Source organism: Euwallacea similis, chromosome 13 (genome assembly GCF_039881205.1).
Source record: "Euwallacea similis isolate ESF13 chromosome 13, ESF131.1, whole genome shotgun sequence".
Taxonomy (NCBI): Eukaryota; Metazoa; Arthropoda; class Insecta; order Coleoptera; family Curculionidae; genus Euwallacea; species Euwallacea similis.
The window spans coordinates 1,293,050-1,310,441 of record NC_089621.1 but is presented as its reverse complement, the minus strand read 5'-3'; the positions used below and the strand labels follow the sequence as shown (position 1 = coordinate 1,310,441).

General features: G+C 38.5%; 2 protein-coding genes across 5 annotated transcripts; both read left to right on the top strand.

The window, feature by feature from the left end:
• Positions 1-1,134: 1,134 nt before the first annotated feature.
• Positions 1,135-2,533, top strand: LOC136413190 (uncharacterized). The gene has a single exon (XM_066396582.1). It carries the CDS (start codon positions 1,135-1,137, stop codon positions 2,476-2,478), a length of 1,344 nt encoding a protein of 447 aa, XP_066252679.1. The 3' UTR covers positions 2,479-2,533.
• Positions 2,534-4,330: 1,797 nt separating this feature from the next.
• kek5 (kekkon 5) lies at positions 4,331-17,163 on the top strand. Of its 4 annotated transcripts, XM_066396367.1 has the most exons (9): positions 4,331-4,503; positions 4,582-4,859; positions 6,213-6,278; positions 9,265-9,328; positions 12,610-14,059; positions 14,118-14,307; positions 15,684-15,946; positions 16,077-16,436; positions 16,656-17,163. In XM_066396367.1, exons 5-9 carry the CDS (start codon positions 12,628-12,630, stop codon positions 16,760-16,762), a joined length of 2,352 nt encoding a protein of 783 aa, XP_066252464.1. In that variant the 5' UTR covers positions 4,331-4,503; positions 4,582-4,859; positions 6,213-6,278; positions 9,265-9,328; positions 12,610-12,627; the 3' UTR covers positions 16,763-17,163. The 4 variants fall into 4 exon arrangements, with proteins under 4 accessions (XP_066252464.1, XP_066252462.1, XP_066252463.1 ...); XM_066396365.1 differs by having other exon boundaries at positions 4,331-4,859; XM_066396366.1 differs by having other exon boundaries at positions 4,331-4,974.
• The last annotated feature ends 229 nt before the right edge of the window (positions 17,164-17,392 follow it).

Below are 17,392 nucleotides of genomic sequence, written 5' to 3'. Positions count from 1 at the left end.
ATCGCTTGACCGCACACGGAACGGACCCAAATGCAATCAATAAAAGGGACAGAAGGCTAGTGATTGGATTACAAATGCGATTTTTAAAGTCGGTAGGTATACCGTGTTTCGACTAAAGGAACATTATTTGTTTTGAAATAAGTCGGAAATCTGGGTTCTGCATTGAAATTGCCTTTCCGTCCGCCATTTTGCAGGGAATTGCCGAGTGAAATTTCATCAATGAACAAATCCTCGTCGGGCAATTGTCGTTGATTTTATGGCGTTCCAAGTCTAATTAGTATATCCCCCGGCTGAACTACAAACATTGTCCTAACCTAATTACCACTCACAGATCGCCCTGACCGCGCCCCCCCGCAAACAGACATATTGTCGGTTATTTTTCATCAATATAATTCACTGAGCAACTAATAAAATTACGCCGTCCAATATAGCCTCAATTTACTTCCATATCGCATTAAATTCTCTTGTGGATGGATAGTTACATTACTCGAACTCTCCATATTATTGCGATAAAATAATTACCAGCATAAAATGGAACGAATATACCGGACTAGCTGAGTGTAATAAATTGCTTTTTACAGGCAAAAACCCGAAATTAAATCAGAAATTAGGTCATTACTCTTTTCGTTCAAGATCCTGAAAATCCAAACTTTGTCTAGATAAATGAGTGAATTAACCCATATAGCCATATGAAAGAGTGGACCTTAGAAATCAACATGTACTTAGTTAACTTCAACAAAAATGAATTATTTGTTTGGACTACTGTAGTCAGCCAGAGTCTACTTATCATTACGCTCCGTGACAGTATCAGCTTAAGATTTTCTGTCCTTGTTTAGCAACACGTAATGAACAAACACAACCACATAACTCATTTTATTGGTGAAGTTTGCACAGTGGTTTGAATAGAAAATTTTAATGGCCATTTTCTGAAATTGTAAATAACTATGAAAGTTTGTGCCAGAAATTGTGGAGGAATTAAAGACGATTGACACTCGTTAATTAATCTGATGCGACATTCGCTTGACATAGGAAAATGCGATGGCATTTACTTCGGACACCTTTCCACAAGGCACCATATGAAAGTTAACACCAGAGCTAAAAAAACATCAGTAATTGACAGTTAAACCTCCATCCATGACGTCTCCAAGTCTATTTTACATTCTGCTATCCGTCCTCATATCCTCGATTAAAGCAAAAATCGAAATTCTCTCTAAAGGCATCGACTACGTAAGTGATGATGACATCGCCATGGTTTTCTACGTCAGCGTTAAAAACGTAGGCAAAAATGAGTTGGAACTTTCCGTGAACATGCTGCAGTGCTGCGAAACCATCGCCTCTGATGAGGCGAACTGCAGTTCCATGACCCTCATCGGGGGCAACATGGGGGTACTCCCCTCCACCTGCATGAAGAACCTCACTTTGATTTACCCGAACTTGTACTTGTTCAATCGCAGAGGCATTTGCTACATTAAGGTGATTTATCGCAACCACCATAAAAGAAAGAAAGTTAACACTGATATCTACTTTGACACCACGAAATTCCATTCTGATAGTGCCGAAGGTGAGAAGCCCCAATGCGAGACTGTAGATTTGGATTTTCGGGAGCAATGCAATCCTGTGGACTGCTTGATTAAGTACTCAGGCACTATGAGCTATTTCAATCCAGAGTTTAGGAGGTGCGAGAAAGTGCCTGCGTGTAATTCAAAAATTTGCGATGGGTGCGTCCCTGATGTGGCCTATTCCCCCTACAATAATGAGTGCGGAGACCTTAATACCCCAATTTCAAGGAAGGATTTGGAGAACATCGAGAACAATCAAGGGAGGCAGCAAGCTGGTATAATCAACGCCATTTGCCATTATGGAAAAGTAACTGAAGGAGGGAAATGTTTATGCAATAAGGATTGGACTACTAGTGCTAGTGATGAGGGTACGTACGAGCCAGGAGTAGCTCAGCATCATTTGTGCAACATCCAAATCGGTGACTGGAACTGGGTGAATAAGCCCAGAATTCGCATCACAATGATACTAATAGCTCTTCTGGCGATTACTGTAATATCAAAGCTGCTGGTTCTTATGTGCATTATGACCTGGTGCTACAAGCACTTCAAGAAACCCGAAAAAACTTGTAGTCTGCAACTTGATCCAGAGGTCAAACCCATAATTTTGTGCGAGAACCTGAATTCACGGGACAAATGCTTGTGCCATGAAGTCCAGGATCAGCAAGCTAAAATGAAGCAAAAAGACTCAACTTTACAGTCAGAAACTGTGAATGTGAACTATTATCCCTGTTCTCCCGGTGCTTGTTCAAGTGTAAGAATCTCCACTCGTTCCACGAGATATTTCAACAAGAGTCTGCCCAATATCGATCTGAGCAATGCCTCCACTTCAGACGCAATTTCCTTTCCTGAAGGGGATAGTTCTGAGAACAGCGATAATAGTGATAGTGAAACGTTCCGCGAGGATGAGGTTAGCAATTAATTTACTTATGGGGCTTACTATGAGGTTGACTGTTTGGAGAATAAAGAAGAGATGGGAAAAGAAGAGGGTAAACGTGAGGATTAATACAGAGGAGGTTCATCGGATGACATGCGTCGAATGAGGGATTTGTATTCAATTTTAATCATGAAATAACTTTAATAAATTTTTGATTTGAGCGTGAAAACAGAAAGGCATTTTTCGGTTTTAAGCGTTCTAAAGTAATAGAATTTCTTAGGGCAAAATATTATCCCATAAAAGTAAACTCAATTTCTACTTTGTGTCTCTAACGGTCTTCCAGAGCCAAGCGCTGAAAGTCATGCGTCGGGGTAATTTCCATCCACCATAATATCAAGGATCTTGCCTTTTGGTGCTTCAGAAATTTCTAAAATTTAAAAACACATTTACCGTTATAGTTAGTTCCAGTTAATGAAAGCTTTATCGGCATAACAAACCTTTCGGCACGAAAAGGTTCTTTCGTTCTTGGAAACGAAATTATTGCTTCGTATATACAAGGAACAATATTTTAGCTGCGGGCTTTTCAGTCTAACAACGTTCTTCTCCGATTTCGGAGTGCTGCGCTATAATTGAGCGGAAAAGCGATTTAACAGGTTTGCCGAGTTGCATTCCAAGTTCCAATTAAAGCACTATTAAGTTTTTAGTTTCGGCAAGCTTTCATTTCGGAAAAATGAAATTATAAAACATCAGCGTTGTATCGAGAAAAATGGGAAAATTTTTGTTGGGGCGGTGACAAAGTTTAGAAATTTCGGTACAAGAGCATTACGTCGAAGTTTTCTAGCAAAGTACGGTAATTTTATTTATCCAATTTCCAATCACCTGAACTCGACCTTCACCATTTTGTCTAGAAACTCTTTGGTGATTGATGATCTTTACTTAAGATTACCGAATATCTATTTGTCACAGCAGAGTTACTTGGTTAATGCGTCCGAATGCGTCCTTCATAAACCGCCTTCGCCTACCTCCTGCTTATCGCACCCGCTGAAAGCAGCGATAAGGAGCTTAGTTAGCTCGATTTCCTGACGAAACCATACTTTCACCATTTAATCCACATATTCTTTGATCATATGACTTGATGGAAATTGAGTACGTGAGAGTTTATCGTTGTTAGATCTGGTGTTTTAATATGGGATATTCCAGCCTGAAATGCCTTCCGAATAATCGCGGAGGAATACTACAACCTGGGTATATCTTCAAACTAATTTACTTTAAATAAGTGTTTACACAACAAAACTATTATCAGTTTCGACGACCCAGTTAATGGCAAACAGTAGTTCAATATTTCACAACGTAAAGTGTCAATACTCCTGCTTGTAAATGGACCTTTAATTGCTAAGCTGCCAATGCCTCCAGGACAGGAGAAGGTCGTTTAAACCCCTAGAGTAACGCCATTGCCCAACTAACCCTATTTCAGATAATTTTAGCTCAAAAAGAGTAGAAACTTCACAACATTTATAGCACTTTTATGGTTACCCCAAACGGTCTTTATATGCATAGAGGACAGAGGAGTCTACCAGGTAAAAACCATCTGTGCTTTTAGGGCGCTGGAGCAGACCACCAACGATCCGAGTGCAAAGAAAGCGAGGTGTGAAAAAATGTTTTTTTGCTGTATCTTTAGGGCCAGCACCAAACGAGATGTCCTAACGCAGATTTAATTAGTGGAGAAAATATTTCTTTGTGATCGTTCAGAAAGTATTGCGCTCATGGGTGTGGTCGTGTCGTTCCCCAGTACAGATTTCGTTCCCAAGTAAGCGAACACTGGCGCAAAAGTACACCCAAATGCAATTCAATCTATATTGAAAAGAACCCAATTTCAAACATCTCTCGACCCTTAACAGTTCCAATCTGATAGCTCGGGCATTGTGCTTCTAGTACGTGCATGGATGTGCATAAACGTGACTTGCGCTCGTCTTGTGGTTCTCTACTGGCCTTGTAATTGGAATTAAAAAAAAAACAAGGCGGCAGTACCTGCCTCGATGTGTCGAGCATCATGCACTCTCTGTAAGTAGTGTAAGTAATGGAATTTAGCTGACTAAACTTTCAAACTTCTAAACCCACGATCTGGTACTGCTCATAAACCTAACACAGAGTTCCGATGCTGCATAACACAAGCGTGAATAACTCGAAGTTCAACTAGCGTTACAGCTTGCCGCTTGGGTAGATGAAAGAAGGAGGAATCAGTCTGAGTGCCTTCGCCATGCAGTGAGAGTGACTTTACATTACAATTAGTAAAGTGACTTAGTTTATCAATTGTGTATGTATGGACGAGAACGAAGTTACATATCTGCGGAATTTGATACGCGAATTCGGCGGTATGATACAGAAACGCGTGTTGAGTGATACAGATTTACCGTTTGATTATGAAGGTATGCGAGATGGCCCGTTTCAGAAAACTTGTGGTTACAGATAAACGGGTAAACTCATGATTGGCTGCGTGCATCTAATAATTATTGATGCCGGGTTATCAAGGCTTTTATCAGCGTGAGTAGTGCTCATAGTACAGTTAGATATTCCCAAGTCTTGCATCAAATGCAGTGTGTACAAAGAACAAAGACTTTGTTTCACCATTTTGTTCCTGTAAGCTTGAATCGATGCTTGTTATTGAACTGATGACTCACAAGTCCGATCAAGGAACTAGTCACCTCAACCAGTAAGCATAAAATCCTAAGCATACTCATAATTTTGAATAGGTTTTTATCCTAATCGACTGCTAAATCGATATCAAAACATCCTTAGGGCTCTGCCTAGCTTGCTTTCCCAGATGTCTTTTCCCAGTGTCTTTTTGCCACTCATAAAACCTAACAGCCACAAACGCATGGCAAGTTTTCCTTTTAAAGCCCCATTAGATTTCCAGTATCACATGGGTCATCTAACCCCAGATGTCTTCGTTTTATTGATATGCATTATCTTTAATGACTCAAACATGCGTTTATTCGTTTTTCTGTATGCAGAAAGCAAAATGGGATCAGCAGGGGAAACTATAAACCTTCCAGATCCGATAGGTATAAAATGCTCGCAGCACGAAGCAAAGGAAAATAAATTAGGTCTTAATACATGGTACTTACAAGGAATGGGAAGGAAACCGAACAACAAAATCCCCAAGCACATGAACCACAGTGAAATCGATACTGTTGGGGTAAATAAATCCTTGGGTATAAATATTTACAGTCTTTTTAAATAAATATAGATCGGTACATGGTTCTCCTTATTGCATGTTTAGTCTTAATAGGAGTTATGAATTATGAATGCTTTCGAGCCGACGGGAAAGTATGATTAAAGCAGCAACGAATCAATTCGGGCTTACAACTAATGGAAATGCCGGTCAAGGTCTTTCAATTCAAATTCTTAAAGGTCAACGTTTCTGACTTTGAATAAATATATTCGCAAATTTATGTAGTTAATAATTAGAAAATTGAAAGGGTTTTAATCAGGATGCACTGAGTGAGCGTATTGTTCCTCCCATAAGAGCCTTGGCAGCGCGGCCAGTGATTGGACGGGTTAGTCACGCAAGGCCTGAGTGACTTACAAAAATGAGATGCGACCGCTCGCTGTCCATGACTTTATAATTTTCAATGGGCATTAACCCGTACAAATGACTTATTGATGCAGCATCAATACCCCCCTGTGTCACAAATCAATATGACCAAAACCTCTATCACTGTGATCCCACTGAAACTGCTTGGTGATAATAATATCAATAATTGTTATCTTTGTTTCAGTACCATGTCCGAGAACAGCCTCACATATAGATACTCCATTTTGGAGGAATACGTGCCTCGAATGAGGTAAGTTTTAGAATCTGTAAAAACCATAAGTTCCCGAGGGCCGTTATTATATCCTGTTTTGATTTGTTGAACCTCTGATAAGATTATGCCTACGTTATGTAAATAGAATCTGCACAACCGCTGCTCATACTAACAGGAAATCAGTTAAAACCCTTCAGTTTAGATTAAAAGTAGTCCGCGTAAATTGAAAACCAAGTGAAAAACCGTGTATTAAAACTTCAGGGTGTGTATCCATTATGAGAAAGCTTATAAGTACTCAGGAGATTATCCGAAAAGATTACAGGAAGATTTAAAAAGGAACTATACACCTTTAATATGTCGTTTTGTAGGTGTGGCTTTACCCGGAGCTTTGCTTAATATTTGAGAAGGTATAAATAAACATCCTCATTCGCCTTTATTAAGCTTCCAAAGTACCTATTTCCTAAAATAAACTGGGTCAAAGACTGAGCTCTCGCCCAATCCGGAAATCCACCCTTAACGCGAGAAACTAAGAAGAGATGCAAAGAACATCAATTTTTGTTAGCGCTTAGGGCACTATTAACCTAAAAGCATCAGACAGTTTCTTTTCAGAGAGCAGCAATTATATTTCATACGGCGCCTCCGAGTGCATCCAAATAAAGTAGTGAAACTGATCTGTATGCAGCTTTTGACCGCTGGAAATCTAATATGGAAGCTCCTTATAGAGTTTCATCCCTTAAGCCAAGATTGTTGCATGCACAAAGCAAAATGTAGGCTTGAAACAAAGACACATGTCGCCTGTCCATGCGTGTCGAATTCACATGAATGGATGAATGATCCGAATACGCAAATTTCCCATGTAGTGTAAGTCACTTTACTTTATTTAAACCACAATAGTGGAATGATTAACTTTTATAGAGTCTTCTTGACCTTTTGATTGCGTTTAATTGAACTTTGGGTCTTTTATTGTTGGGCCTCAGTATCAGTATTTGCATTAGGCTCGTTTCCACACATTAGAGACGGGGTTCAACGGGGACATAAGGAAGGATTGTTTTTGGAATAATAATAGTTCCATTCGGCAGAAAATTGCTTAAGAATTGTTTTTATTACATGGTTGTAATGGCGAATTGCTGGTACTTGAATGGACGTTCGGATTCCCAGAAGTTTGAGTTCGAGGAGCAGAGGAAGTGCCGCGTTTCGATCCATTCACTATTTTTCGACCCTACTTGAATACAGGTGTTCACGATTGCTCTTTAATATGATGCTCGTGCCGTAATAGCGCTGTTCCAACAGGGTAAAAACCCGATTCCAGATCGTCACAAATATGAGCAAAAAGCCCCAACAGCATGCTCCGCATATTTCTCACTCTTCCAGACGACCCGGAATCGGTTCACCTTTCAAGTTTGAACAGAGCTGATATTTTAATACACAGGGTGTCCCACGGGAAAGTTCCACATTTCCAGGACTCAAAAACAATAGTGCTAACTCCCATTAAATGCATTGCCTTTCATCGTGACAATCTTTATATTACGAAAAGGGAAAAATATAAACGAATAAAATAGGTATATTATAGAATTATTCCTTATGCTTAGCTGATGTATAATGTGCAGTAACATACAGGGTGTTTCTAATAGCGTGCTAATACTCCAGGGTGTGGTTCCTCGAGTCATTTTATCAAGAAAGGTTCATATTAATATATGGTCGTATCGGGCCAAATTTTTTAGCTACAGAATGTTGAAATTTTTCTTTTCAAATAATTATTTTTTAATTTCTCAGAAAACACATTAAATATAACTTTCAGTTTTGTTGTGTGTCAACAGAACATGAAATTTCGTATTCTAATAAGAAAAGTAATTCTATTGCCCAACCAGTGGTGTGCCTGCATGCAGGTCTTCCGATATTATTTACGAAACAAGTAGTACGCCACTGACATTTTTTTCGCGCGAATGTTTTTTCTGATTACGCTGGTCAATTCTACATGAAAAAGGTCTCTTACGATTTTCTCCTTAGACGAGCTATTTGTGATTAAAATATTAAAAATCGCCCTATTTAATTTGTTTATTTTAAGAGAGCTTTTTCATGTATTATTAACCAACCTAATAAGAAAAAATATTCCCGTGAAAAAATGTCAGTTGCGTATCACTTTTCCGTAAATAGTACCGAAAGATATGTATGTAGGGATGCTACTGGCTTAGTAATAGAATTGCTGTTCTTATTAAACCACGGGGTTTTATGTCCTATTAACATACACCAAAATTGAAAACAACATCTTAAAGTGCTTTCTGAGAAATTAAAAATAACCATTTGAAAGGAAAAAGTTCAACACCCCGTAGCTAAAAATTTAGGCCGTTGCGGACATGTTGCGGAATATGAACTTTTCTTCGTAAAACGACTTGAGGAATCACGTCCTAAAATGTCAACACGACATTAAGCGACACCCTGTATAGGGAGATCTGCTGAAAAAATCGAATCTGCCGGAAGATTTAAGGTAAATCATGTAAAAATTCCCTTTAAAGTGCTTTGACAACGTGCTTTTGTTTGTCCTCAAAATACTCGAAAACTAAGACAGCTGTGAATTCAGGCGTCTATGGGCCAATTTGAGGCTTTCCCATGATCTATTTGAAAATCCCATAATATAGAGGGTGTGCCATACTAAAACCTGATTTTTAGTTCCCCAAACACATGGAACATTATTTCTCAACGTTTTCCCAAAACATGATCTCGTGAAAGCTGCTTTTTCCTTCAACTTACGCATTAAAAAATTCTCAAAAAAATCAGAAGCCCCTAAGGGCTGCAATGCTCCAACACAATCAACCCTGCGCCGTTTTGTTTTCTTTTATGAGGTTGGAATTTTGCCACGAAAACCCAACCTTGAGCCCCAGCACATTTAATAACTCTCACGCAAACTTTCACATAAATCCTCCTTTAAAAACTGTAAATTCAAATTAAATTACACAACATAAATTAGATCAATACCGTTTCTACGTCACGAAATACAAAAAAAAAACATTATTTGTTTCTTTTTCAGGATTAGAATGTGCGCTAGCGGGGACTTATGAAGGATTTATGAGATAGCATCACTGATTTATGAGGTAAGCATCATTAAAGCCTTTTTTTCAGTTTAAGCTATTTCATTTAGACAATAATAATATGTATGTTTCACAATATACTATAGTATGTCAGTTTGAAAAGTTTGAACTGCTTGCAACCTTGAATATTAAATTTTTTTGTAAAAAATTTAAAAACCGTTTCGGCAAAGTGAAGGGGGAACTGGTTTAATAGTGGCTGCAAGTTTCTACATGTAGCCCTAAAAGGGGTAGCTATCCCAACTCTAAAATTTGCAACACCTTTCAAGTGACACCTCGTTTTAAAGATCTTTGTAAGCTGCGTATAAGAACCTAGTTTCAATGAAAAAATTTCAATTTTTGAGAAGTTACAGCATTTTAATACAGAAATATCATATTTAAAAAATATTCACAAAAACTGTTCAAAATGTTTTTTCAAACCAAGTTTTTTGTGTTTTTTCTCTTATCTTTTACAGTAATCTATTTTTTTAATACAACTTAATTTATTTGTTGCTAGTTTGAGTATTGGTATTGACGAATATTGTCCTAACATAAATGTTGCGTTGAAAACAGTTTGCAAAAATGGGGTGCACAATTGCTGAACGAGTTGAAATAGTTTACTATGTCGCTAGCGAAAATCGTTTTGCCTTACGGGCAGTTACTGCGTTTAACGCAAAGTACCCAAATAAAAATGTCAGCGATGTTTACGTGTAACTTCTTGTACAAAATATTAGTACAAAGAACTCTAGAGTTTTGAATAAAACAGCTCAACTTGAAATTTTGGGTCAAGTCACAATGTGTCCAATAACGTCACTTCGAAGGATTCCGGAACTTACAAGGGTTTCTCATGAATCGATTCGGAAACTTTTAAAATCAAATAATTGTTTTCCTTGTTAACTCAATATTCTTTAAGAACTAGGTGATGATGATCCTGATAGACGTATTCAATTTTTTGAAGAAATTATTGTAAAAATTCGAAGACAGCCGAACTTTCTAAAAAAACATTTATTTTATTCACGAATGCACATTTTATTTAAACGGAAATGTTAATAAACAAAATAATCGTTATTGGGATAATGAAAATTCTCGTGTGTACGTGAAGGTCATTCTCAACAACTTCAAAAACCCTTGGTTCTTTGTTTTGTAAGAAAAACTTGACAGGTGATATTTTTATCGATTTGCTTGAAAACACAATGGAGCTTTAAATTGTTCAAGCCTTGGAAAATCAAATGAATAACGACCCGCAATTAGATTAAAATATTTTATATCTTCAACTGGATAGTGCTCCACCTCATTACGCCCTGCAAACAAGATAGTGGCTAGAGCAACACTGTCCAGAGAGATGGAGCAATAGAGTGATCATCGTGATCACCGGATTTAACACTGCTCGATTTTTTTTTTTTGGGGAGGGGGGCAAATCAATTCAGTCGTTTACAAAACAAAGCCAGCTAATTTGCAAGATTTACAGCATCGAATTACCGAAGTGTGTCAATCCATTACCTCTGAAACATTTAAAAACGTGAGAAAAGAAACTGAGTTTCGACTATTTTTTTTACAAAAAACCCGTGGACATTTTGAATAGTTTTTTTTTAAATATTTTTAAAATTTGATATTTCTGTATTAAAAATGCTGTAATTTCTTGAAAATCTGGAATTTTTCCATTGAAACTAGTCTTTTATTCGCAGTTTACAAAAACCTTTAAAATGAGGTATCACATGATAGGTGTTCCAACTTAAAATTAGGGGTACACGTAGAAACTTGCAACCGATATTAGGCTGGTTCCCGCTCCATTCTACCGAAACGGTTTTTAAATGTTCTAAAAAAAGTTACCTTCAGAATTACACATCATACATAAGTTTCTCGAGCTTAGGCCGTTGAACTGAGTCCTGTCTTACTTATTTGCTGTTATGATCCTCAGCTGACTCTTTGCTTTGTCTTCAACCATCCTGCATAAGCCCCATTAAGGGGCATGCAACTCCCAAAGAGCTAGTAAGCTCCCCCTGATCCTACACAAGTATCCACATTCGCATTATCTATAGTATCAACAAGCATTTGCGCACATAACAAAAACTTAACATTAAAATTTTTATTAGCTAATAATGGTTTGAATTGGTGAGCATCTGTGTGACGATGGATCCGAACGTGTTTTGGCTGCTCCTTGCATCTTCAGCTTTAAAACTGAGCCGCTTTTGAGCCCTATTTGATAAATATCGGACGACTTTGTCCTTCGTAGCTTCGCTTGATTTACGCACGTACATAAATAATGTGCCTTTATTTTCTATTTTCAGTATGCGGGTTAAAATTATTAAGTAGAAGGTTACGTAATTGATAAGGATACCATCATGGTGACATCATAAAGGGCCACGACGTCAACTTTAACATTCAATTTGCCATTAGACATTGATTAACGAAATCTTTTATTAATCGAAACGATTAAACTGCTGGCTAAAGAATTCGATTTTTTTTGTAGCAGGGCTTTAAGGACATCAACGGATCCCTAAGGGTATCCGAGGTAAGGACATGAAAAAAATGATGACAATATTGTCGCCCTATATCTAAAAGACCAATGACCAAAATAAGTTTATTTTGATGATTGGCCTGAAAATGAGGACAGGTGTACTTACTTCAAGCTGCTGCAAAAAACTCTGACACCCTGTATAATAAAAGATACGCTAAATGATTGTAATCTATTCAAAATTGATAATTCCTTTTAAAAATTTTATACTAAAGCGTAATCATCCGCGTCCGTCCGAGTCTTTTCATGGCGTGTCACGAACGTCACATTAATATGGTAACTAGATATAAACTACAAAAATGGCTACTGCCGTCCTGACAGCTTCACCCTGATTGGCCACTGAAATTTAAGCTTGACAGCTTTGAAATTTTCCCATAATTCATCGGTTTTTGCTTATACGAGGGGCGCTCAATACAACTGAAGATAAATTTTAGCCATATTTTCTTTATTATGAGCCCATTGTGTTAATAAAAAATAGAACGTAATTCTAAATCAGTTTTCCGGCTGCCAAACTCGCTTCCGAGTCTAAATTTAGCTTAAATTGTTTATTTTTTCGGCCTTTTGCTCGTCCCCGGCATACTGTTTTCATTCAGTGTACAAATGTAAATACTAGGTGTGCTCAATACAATCTTACATAAGCCCCAGCAAGAGGCATCAACTCCATCATGAACAACTGACCTCTCCCTGAACCTACCCGGGAATCCAGATCCGTCTTATGGATAATATCAACGCGCGTTTTGGCACATAATAGAAAATTAGCATCCAGCTTTCCTGATGTCCATTTTAATTCCAGGTGATCATCTATGAAACGATGAGTCCAAAACTGTTCTGGCTCCTTCTCACATCTGCTGCTCTAATTCACCCCTCAACATCGGATACAGATTGGACCAAAGAATGCAACAATTGTTCTTGTATTTGGGTTAGTGGCCGTAAAACTGCGAACTGTTCCAACAAAGGATTCGTGGAGATCCCTAAAGATTTAAGCAACGGAGTGCGGGATATAGATTTCTCGAACAATCCTCTATACAAACTGAAAGATGGCGAGTTCGTTAGTGCCAAACTTGTAGATATACATAAGCTGAAGTTCCAGAACTGCTCAATAGAACTTCTCAACGAAGGTGCTTTTAAGCGATTAGCGCTGATCATCGAGCTTGACCTTTCCAGGAATATGATTGTCGAGCTGAAGAAAGATACCTTTAGGGATAACACTAAGTTAAGGATCTTGATTCTGAGTTACAACAAAATCAAAGAACTTAAAGACGGACTATTCAGTAATATGTCCTATATTCAGCGCATCCACATAGACCATAATGAGATCAGTTTCCTGACTGAGAACACCTTCCACAATCTGCCCACATTGACTGATATAAGTTTAGGATATAACAAATTGAAAACTGTGAATTTTGACTTGAAGAAGAAGCTCCCCAGGCTGAATAGCTTGAATGTGGCTGAAAATCCTTGGGTTTGCGACTGTAGACTAGAAACCTTCCATAGATCTGTAGTACAGAACAATCTGATTACCCACGAAACCAAATGCGAGGAACCACCAAAGCTTAGGGGCAGGCAGTGGACTATCAAGGAGCAATTCCCTTGCTCACCTGTTATAGTGCATCCCCTGCAATCTATGGAAATTATCGCTGATACCAGCAATGTCACTTTAACGTGCAAAGTCTTGGGGGAGCCCACCCCGGATGTGGATTGGACCAATAACGGCAGGATTGTCGAAAGAGAACCCAGGAAGAGCAAGCAAAAATACGTCACCTCGAAAAGCAAAACTGGGGAATATACCTGGAATAACTTGACAATAATTAACGTAAGCTTTAAGGACCGGGGGGAGTACAAGTGCATCGCGAAAAACCCCGGAGGTGAAGATGAGAAAAACGTTACTTTAGTGATAGACTCTTTGCCGCCTGGCACCTTCACGGACTTGGGAAGTTCCTCTGGGCTAATCATCGGCCTCTCCGTGGGGCTCATTATCCTGCTAATAATAATTTTAATCCTGGTTTGCCTGTTCTGCCGCAAAGGCAACAACAACGCGCTTCAATCCAAAAGAAACGAATTAGGAGGCTCTTCGCAAGAAGCCATCAGTTTGAGCGAAAACAACGTGCTAAAAAAGGGACTTATTACTGATGTAAATCCGGTCAGTAAGCCTCCGAGAGCCCCAGTGCTTACCTCGGTGGTAAGCGGAGGGACTGAAGTAAGCGACGTTAAGAGGAATCTGCTGGATGATGAGTCTGTGTTTGGTAAGTTCGATGTTTTGTCAAATGATGGTTTAGGTTTCTATTGAATGATCGGTTGTAGATTATGACGACGAGGTCAGATCGGACTTTGACCAGCCCCTGCTTCAGAAATCTTACAATCAGCTCGTGGATCCGGATTACAGGTTTGCCGCCGCTCCGGCTCCGTATCCCCCGGATTTGCTGTCGTTTCCACCAAGATCTCAGATTTCTCCAGCAGGGTCTAATGCTTCTACTGTTATTCTCGATGCAAGGTAAGGGATTTTTGGCTACTTGTTTTCAACCTAATTTCCATAGAAACCGAGAATCTATATCAATATTTGTACGGAAGATAGCCAGCAGCTAAAGCTGACTGAGTATCAATCATTTGGCTCTTGGTAGTTAATCAATTATCTTTATAGTTCGAACAAAACATTTGGACATTTTCGGACGAACTTGCCCTTCGTAGCGCCGTCTCACTCAAACACATAGATGAGACATATATCTGTCTTTTCTATCTTCAGTATATTGACCAAAATCATTAAGTAAACGATTACTCAATTAATAAGGGTAAGATCGTAGTATCCTCACAAAGAACGATCACGTCAACTGTAAATATCCATTTGCCATTAGATAACAATTATCGAAATATTTGATTAGCCGAAACATGCACCTTTCTCATTAAACTACAGGAATTCGATCTTTTTGTTGCCAGGCTTATGTCTCAAAACCATTCGAGGTAATGGCTAAACTGAAAAAATAATGACAACTTTATCGCTCTTTATTTAAAAGACCAATGTGTATTGGTGTATTCTGACATTTAAGCTTCAAATGGAAACAGGTGCAGCTATTTCAAGCTGCTACAAAAAACCCTTGATACTCTATAAGATAAAATAGTCGGTAAGTAATGATAATTTACTCAAAAATAACAATGCCATTCAAAAATTGCATTCAAAAGGACAATCAAAATAATCGCTTGTGCCTCTTCATGTCGTAATGCACACGTGACGTCAATATGACAACTAGATATAAATAACAAAAAAATGACTTCTGTCGTTTCTGACAGCTCCACTCAAATTAGCCCACTTAAATTTAAGGTTGACAGCTTCCGAATTTTTCTATGATGAACCGATTTTTGCTTATACGAGGTGTATTCAATACAAATGAACTTACATTTGTATTAAATACACCTTACATTTTGGATACATTTCCACAGTTTTAACTTCATTATGTTAGTAATGGGTAGAATTTAATCCTAAAGCAGTTTTCCGGCTGCCAGGCTCGCTTAAGAGTCTAAATTTAGCTAAAATTGTTTATGTTCTCGACCTTTTGCTTGTCTCCGGTATACTGTTTTAATTCAATATGCAAATGTAAATACTCAAAAATAATGTGCTTCCCTGTGACTGCGGCTAGAAACCAACTATTTTTAGTGGTTCTTCGCTTTCCGCGTAATTCACTCGTTGGGGACGTTGCTATCAAAATTCCGCAATAACGTCCCGAATGAATTATGCCCTGTAATAGAATCAAACAACACTTCCCGGTTTAACGAATAGTCAGTTCGTGAATTTTGAAACGTGCAGCTTTAGCCACAATTTTAAAATTTATCGTCAGGTTCGTCGGTTCGGTTCTTCTAATGCATTTGTTTTTGCAGGTTGCCCCCGCCACATGGGCCCCAAAGTCCACTGCACAGCCCATTGTATGACCAACTGAGCATGTACAAGACTTTGCCCTATTCTAGGTCTCACAGCCCCTTCACCCCTGGTTTGGGGATGGCCAGGGTCCCCAGGCAAGGCGCTGGGTACGTGACGATACCCAGAAGGCCTAGACAAAGTTGGAGCTCTGAACCCCCTCCTAGCAGTGAGATTATCGCTGAACCTGTATATGACAATTTAGGAATGCGCACTACTGCAGATGGTTAGTGCCAAAACAATTCTTCTAATGCAGGCATCATCAGAAATACATTCAATCTTTTTTGAGCTTACTTCTGAGCGTCTGAGCTTATTCTTTTGTAATAATACAAAAACAATACAAATTTGACTTTCAGGCAGCTCAGTTCTCTCTCTAAACAAAGCTGGCTCTGAGGCGGCATCTACCCCCAGGTCAGCAAGAATGTTCGCTTTAAGTCCTCCTGTGGCAATCGGCCCAATAGTAGAATCTCAGGAGTCAGCCCTGCAATTAGATCACACCAAGTCTTCCCCGACTTCGGAAAGAAAACCGTTGCCAAGTCCACGACAATCACAAACCCCGGTTAAAACGAAGCCTAAGGTACCTCTCAAACCCAGCGGTACCCAGACTTTGCCTAGAAATCTTCATGAAATGAAGGTGGTTCCTTCAACTCCAGTCCAGAACAGTCCTAAGGATAAGAGGAGTTCTGTTGTTAGTGATACCCCCTCAGTTGAAGAAGGCAAGCATTGTTAACATTGATTTTATTGTCATAGATGCACCACTAGTTAAAGTAACTGTAAATTAACTATGAAAATGCCAGTAAAAGCAGGGGGCTTGAAATAACCTCCATGTTATTTTACATTAATATCCGCCACAATATCAAGGGTTTCCCCGCCCTACATTTTCAAATATAACAATTTCATTTTTTTCTACTAACATTACTTTTATATTATTACAGGGAAGCCTAAGAAAATTCCTCCACGTCCACCGCCAAAACCCCCCAAGAGGGTGAAATCCTCGGGTCCCTTGTTCGAAGACGAGGGCGAGGACGGGACAGAAGTGTGATTGTTACTAAAACCAGTACTTTTGCGAGCACTGGTTTTCTTACCTTAGTGAGCGAAGTTATTATTAGTTTGACCAATAAAAAGCGCTATTTTCTTACTTCAAAATATACAGGGTTAACGTTAATACTGTACATAAAAATTAATTAAATTAGTATATGAACGGACACTTTAATAGCAGTGAATTATAAATTTCTTTTATATTTAAGTCGTAGTTATGAAAAGCTGTTAGTTATTAATATCAATTTATTATTAGTAGGCTGTAAGTGCGAAGTTTCCTTTAGTGTTAACCTTTATAATAATAGAGTTACTATATATTTTTTATGAGTGCCTTAGTGTAAATGGTGTAAATAAGTGTATAATCTGAATAACTGGCGAAAGAAATTAAATACTTATTCAAGCAAATTATCAGTCCTTTTTTTTAACTCGTATCTACCTGTTGTACTGTGTGTAAGTATTACATTCGCACCTAAAATGAGTAAATTAAACAAAGGGCCCTACAAAGAAACCAGCCTAGTGCGACGATGCAGAATAGAAAACGGAAAGAATATGAGGGAATTCACCCTGAAAGAAACAGAAACCCGAAAGTAATTAGGTGATCAACCACATTACCGGGGTACACTTTCTTGAGGTG